The sequence below is a fragment of the Myotis davidii genome, unplaced genomic scaffold, assembly GCF_000327345.1.
Source record: "Myotis davidii unplaced genomic scaffold, ASM32734v1 scaffold62, whole genome shotgun sequence".
Taxonomy (NCBI): Eukaryota; Metazoa; Chordata; class Mammalia; order Chiroptera; family Vespertilionidae; genus Myotis; species Myotis davidii.
Genome location: NW_006295180.1, coordinates 2,428,117 through 2,434,062, shown reverse-complemented (window position 1 = coordinate 2,434,062; position 5,946 = coordinate 2,428,117). Strand labels below are relative to the sequence as shown.

General features: G+C 44.5%; 2 protein-coding genes across 6 annotated transcripts in view; both read left to right on the top strand.

Moving 5' to 3' along the window:
- Positions 1–2,704, top strand: part of SIRT5 (sirtuin 5) — a 37,131-nt gene extending 34,427 nt beyond the window's left edge. For 4 of the 5 annotated variants that reach the window (XM_015567807.1, XM_006769713.2, XM_006769714.2 and 1 more), the window contains one exon: positions 2,186–2,349. In XM_015567807.1, the coding sequence (XP_015423293.1) occupies positions 2,186–2,261 (76 nt within the window). In that variant the 3' untranslated portion in view covers positions 2,262–2,349. Of the gene's footprint in view, positions 1–2,185 lie in introns of all 5 variants that reach the window. The other variant, XM_015567808.1, reaches the window with a different exon arrangement.
- A 3,119-nt stretch (positions 2,705–5,823) lies between these two features.
- The window catches only part of NOL7 (nucleolar protein 7), a 4,027-nt gene continuing 3,904 nt past the window's right edge, over positions 5,824–5,946 (top strand). Inside the window, exon 1 of the mRNA XM_015567795.1 lies at positions 5,824–5,940. Within this exon, the coding sequence (XP_015423281.1) occupies positions 5,884–5,940 (57 nt within the window). The 5' untranslated portion in view covers positions 5,824–5,883. The remainder of the gene's footprint in view (positions 5,941–5,946) is intronic.

Sequence of the window (5,946 nt, the reverse complement as noted above, 5' to 3'; positions counted from 1 at the left end):
TGCCCCCCAGCTCTTAGCTCCCCCCTGGGTTCCAGCCCCCACTGTCAGTAGCAGGGGGCTTCTTCCTGCTTTCCCTTTCGCCTCCCTGCATTGTGCCTACATATGCAAATTAACCACCATCTTTGTTGTCAGTTAACTGCCATCTGAGTTGGCAGTTAATTTGCATATAGCCCTGATTAGCCAATGAAAAGGGTAGCGTCGTACGCCAATTACCATTTTTCTCTTTTATTAGTGTAGATAAATGTGATGTGAGTAAAAAAGTATGCAGTTACTCAAAGGAGGGAGTTGTTAAGATTCTTTGCAGCTTGTCCTGGGAAAGTATGTTTCCTACTCACTCTTCAGCTGGCTTTATCTGTGTCTCTTATTCCCATCTGTGGGATGGCAGGGCTGATTTTCACTGGCCAAGCTCAGTATTACCTTTTCAAGGTCAGTTGTAATTCTTAGTTTTTGGTTTTTATAGATGGATGTACTGGGAGAACTGGGCTACATAAACCACGAAATGAAAGGAATTTCAGATGGCATGGCCACTCAGACTTTGGACCTCCTTCCAAGTTACATGCTAAAATGCCATAGTAGTATCTTATTTCATTGTCTGTTAACTGACAATTCTATCAGACCCTCTTTCCATGTTATTGAAAGCAAGGATGAAAAGGCCCTATTTGCATAAGGATGTGATATCCAGTCTTTTGTTTTCTTTAATCTACACCAATATTTCAAATGTCTCTTTAGTTAGCACCCGATACGTTTTCACACTCTGGGCTAAGGCACCATCTAAGATTTGGGGTGAGTGAGGGGTGCAGCTTGCCTTTGTGAAGTGGGGGGAGGGGGAAGTGAAAAGGGGCACTTGAGAGTCACTTTCTTAAGAAGGAGACCATGTCGGATTGAGGATCTGGAAATTCCCTGAAAGCTCTCCATGCCTTGGAGGCTATAATCCAGTGGTTCTCAACCTTCCTAATGCCGCGACCCTTCAATACAGTTCCTCATGTTGTGGTGATCCCCAACCGTAAAATTATTTTCGTTGCTACTTCATAACTGTAATTTTGCTATTGTTATGAATTGTAATGTAAATATCTGATATGCAGGATATATTTTCATTGTTCGCGACCCACAGGTTGAGAACCGCTGCATAATTCTTGGACAGTCCTCAGGGGACTATGACCACTGTGCTGGGGAGGAGCTTTCTAGTGGCCAGGGTTCAGCGCGCTGAGTGTGGCAGGAGTGGAAATGCCACTGGTCAGGGATGCCCATGAGTGGCACTTGGTGACGTGAACAGTGTTTAAGGGATAAGGCATTAACGATTTGTGTTGTATCAGAATTGGTAATATGATGGATTACATTAAGCAAATGCTGTCTTCATTTTTAATTGTGCTCAATTGGTTTTCTTATTAATAATATACTACAAAACCCTGCTATTTTTCTGCCATAAGTATTTTCTCTTGAAGGAAGCAGAAATCATTGATTTTTCTTCCTCCTCTTTGCTTTTTCTTTTTTCTTTTCTTTTTTTCTCCTTTCTGACTACAAGTCAGAGCTCTTTGTGGAAGGTATGATTTGAGAGGCTGTTGGCACAGCTAAAATCCTGTGGTCTGTATGGTGCATGAAGTTATTTTTCTCTTGTCCTTAGTACATATGAATGCTGTTTTAATGTAGTATGTAGATATCATAAAACTTAAAACTTTCGTTATGGCCCTGGCCCTGTAGCTCAGTTGGTTAGAAAGTCATCCCAGTTCACCAAGGTTTCGGGTTCAATCTTTGGTCAGGGCACATACAAGAAGCAACCAATGAATGCATGAATAAGTGGAACAACAAATCAATGTTTCTCCCCTCTCTCTCTCTCTCTTTCTTTCAAATCAACTAAAAACAACCTTTTATAAGTTTGGCAATATAATCATGAAATACAATTTACAATCATATCTGCCCCTGCTCTTTAAAATAAAATTCTTATTTATACCACATAAATTCTAGGCATTTCCTTTCCTAAATTTTCTTGATCACAAGGACCAACCCATGGTGAAATGTCTATATCTTGAATTGTCAGAAACTAGATGAAAGAAGTGGGCACAACAGCTCATATTGCCACATTTGTGAGAATTTGGATTTTCCTCTGGGTAAAATTAAGAAATGTGTGACTTGCTGAAGTAGTATGTTGGTTTCGCTCCTAACTGCTGTGTTTGTCCTTCTGTTTCAGGTTTCATTTCCAGGGGCTCTGTGGTAGGACCCTTCCTGAAGCCCTGGCTCCTCATGAAACAGAGACAGTTTCTTAATTGTCCTGGGAAGGAAGAGATTATAGTACATCTAAGTACCAGGCCACAAACAGAAGACACACAGTCTTGTGGATGGGAGCTGAATATTGGAAGATCTAAAAATAGTCTCTGATTTTCTGGCTGGGATCCAACCTGTTGATAAGTGGTAGGGGCCTTGGAGGTAACTGTAGCAAATATAGGTACAAGAAGTCAGAGAGCTGTAAAGTAAATGCATGTTATTTGGTTTGAACTTAAACATAACATACCTCTGATCCTCTGATGTGTTTGATTGATTATTGAGGGGGGAAATTCTAATTAGATTGTCTTAAAAATGTAATTATCCCAATCGTATTTTTGCTATTTGTCAAAGATAGAAGTAGAAAGGTAAAACATTGCTATTTCTGATTTTTATACAAATTTTGATGTAAAATAAAATCACTCTCTACAGGAGGTAATATATGGTATACAGATGTGACCCTGAGAGATACCTTTATTGAGGATTTTTTCTTTTCCGTGTTTACCCTGTTTGCTTTACCTCAAAATATGTGGGATAGCTTAGAACAAGAACTCAAGAAGGAAAAGTAGCAACAAGGTAGAAAATCAGGATGAGGCCCCCACCCCAAAATGACACAAATATATAGATTCCAAAGGTATTCACAACTGACTAAAATGTAGTAATAGCCTTTTTTAAAAAAACATATGTTTTTATTGATTTCAGATAGGGGAAGGGAGAGGGAGAGAGATAGAAATATCAATTGGCTGCCTCCTGCATGTCTCCTACCCGGGGACATTTTCCCTGACCCAGAATGGAACCTGTGCCCTTCTGGTGCATGAGATGACGCACAACCAACTAAGCCACAGGCTGGGCAGTACTAGCCTTCTTAGCGGCCAAGGAGGAAAGGGAGAGGTGATGGATGACTATTTCTTGATATTATAAACACAGAAGCATATAGGCCCTTCAGGGTCTGCCAAGCTTTCCCAGACACTGAATTCTGAAGGGAGTGTTTTCCATAGGACTTTACCTCAGAGTAAACTAGCAAGAACACAGTTCTCACCTCAAGCCCCACACCTTATATAGTACCTAGGGCCAGTGGGATGCCTGCTTGCTCTCAGGCAAGCATCAGAAGCCTGATTGGGAGCAGTGGCCTTTAGTAAACAGTGTAGGAAGGTCATACATAACAATGGCCCTTGGATCAGCTGGCCCCCTGGGTGATTACAGTCTCATCACCTCAGCCCCTTACAAGAATTGATTTAATGTCATATCCTTGGCTTTTGTGGAAATAGATGACAAGACACCATCATACAAAACTTTGTACTGCATTTGCAAGTCATCTATATATGTAATACCCTAATATGCAAATAGACCAAATGGCAGAACAATGGAACAACAGAACAACCGGTCGCTATGACATGCACTGACCACCAGGGGGCGCACGCAGAACATGGCAGCCCTCTGCAGCAGGTGGCAGAGCATGGAACATGGTGCGCATCGGCCACGGTGGGATGGTGGAGCAGGTGAGCGGGGTTGCCAGACCAAGGCAGGGTGCCAGTTGTTGTCATTGGGGCGAGCCTCTGATGGTTACTGAAAATTCTTCGCTCCTGTGCGCCGCGGTCTCACACCTGCTGCCAGAGCCACCACTCACACCCGCTGCCTGCACCCGGAGCCGGGTGCGAGCAGCAGCTGCTGGCCCCGACAACCCCTCAGGGCCAGTCTTTAGGGTTCACTTCACACGAGTGGCTCAAAGCATATATATTGAAGGGACTTGTGATACTTACAATGTCATTTTTGCACATAAAATACCATTGTTCTCTTTTAATAGGTTTGTTGTTGGGCTTCTCCGTTACTTTAAACATTTTCCTAGTGTTAGCAATGATGGAAATCAGTATGCTGTCTCAGTCTGATTATATTTTTAATCTCTATCTGCCCAAGGCCCAGATATTTCAGAACAGTTCTTTGCAACTCCTCTCAAATTGGGCCTTTGGTACCAGCAGCTTTGTGTGTGTGTTTTATCATTTGTGTTCACGTTTTGGTTTTATTAGAGAAAATGAAAGGAGAATTGAAAAAAAAAGTGAGGTAGAAATTATTCAATTCAATTTAGTATTATTGAATGTCTTCCACATAATAGGCATTAGAAATATATTAGTAAGACGTGGGCCTTGCCCTCAAGGACTTGACAGAATGTTGGGACAACTGTCATGTAAACTATTATACAATGTAGAAACTGCAGCAATAGAAATTTGTTCAAGATTCAGAGGAAAATGTAGTTAAAGATGGGCAGAGTGGGGATGGGTAGATGTTAAGGTCTTTGAAAGACCTTTAAAGGATGTCAGCCCTGGCCTGTATTCAGGTATAAATAGTTCCACATGGGGGAGTGTGTGTCATAAAGGGAACAGCATGTACAAATGCACGGCAAGTGTGAAGGGAGAATGATAGATGACTCACTTAGTATTGTATAATGGGTGAGAGAAGATAACACAGGTCAGGAAAAGCCATGTATATTACAAAAAATGGCATATACTTAGGACACAGAAATAGTACTAGGGTTGCAGTCACTGAGTGCAGGGTGGCATTCTTTCACTGGATTCAGGATTTGGGATGGGCTGGCCATTGTTCAAGGTCCTGGGGTCCAGGGAATTAGGTGGGCTCCCTACTCTCTCACAGAGCTTATATTTAAATGGGGGCTGGGGGGCAGAGTCAGGTAATACACTGTTTGGGAAGTTGTCAGTGATGGACACAGAACAGAGGCATGGACAGACTGGTGGAGGAGCTGGTGGTCGGGGTGGCCTGATAAACGGGGCCAAAGTCGCCCAGCACATTTGGTGCCGGGAATTGATTTAATCCGTGTCTGTCAACTTCTCGGTGACAGCAGGTCCTGCAGCTATAGCGCATTCCTTCCCTTTGAGACGCCACTTCTCAGGGAGTGTGGAGTGATGGGAGTCAGATCTATAAACACTGTCAGTGGTTCTCAACCTGTGGGTCGCGACCCCTTTGGGGATCAGACGACCCTTTCACAGGGGTCGCCTAAGACCATCGGAAAACATATAATTACATATTGTTTTTGTGATTAATCACTGCTTTATGTTCAATTTGTAACAATGAAAATACATCCTGCATATCAGATATTTACATTACGATTCATCACAGTAGCAAAATTACAGTTATGAAGTAGCAACGAAAATAATTTTATGGTTGGGGTCACCACAACATGAGGAACTGTATGAAAGGGTCGTGGCATTAGGAAGGTTGAGAACCGCTGGATTAAGTGAATCCAGCTCCTGCGCACCTGATGGCGTGACCCGCGCCAGCCCGCTTCCAGGAGGCGGGGACTCAGCCAGACCTGCTGTCAGCACCCCAGCCAGGAAGGCAGCACGTCTGCCCGGCCTGCAAACAGCCCCGCGCCCACGGGCTCCCACGGGCACGCTGACAGCAGGGAAGAGGGACTCCCGCAGCCTGGAGCGGAAGGAAACGCCCCCAGCTTTCCTTAGGCCACGCCCTTCCCCGCCTGCGCATGCGCCTCCACTCGCTGTGGGGCTTCAGAACGTGCTGGGAGCGACTAAACTGTCGCTTGCTCTTCGCGTCACGCTCGGCTTGCGGGCTGCTACTTCCGGGTCAGAGGTCGGACGGTCCTGCGCGACGTGGGCCATGGTGCAGCTCAGGCCACGCGCGTCCCGCGCCCCGGCGTCGGCGTCGGCGATGTTGGCGAGG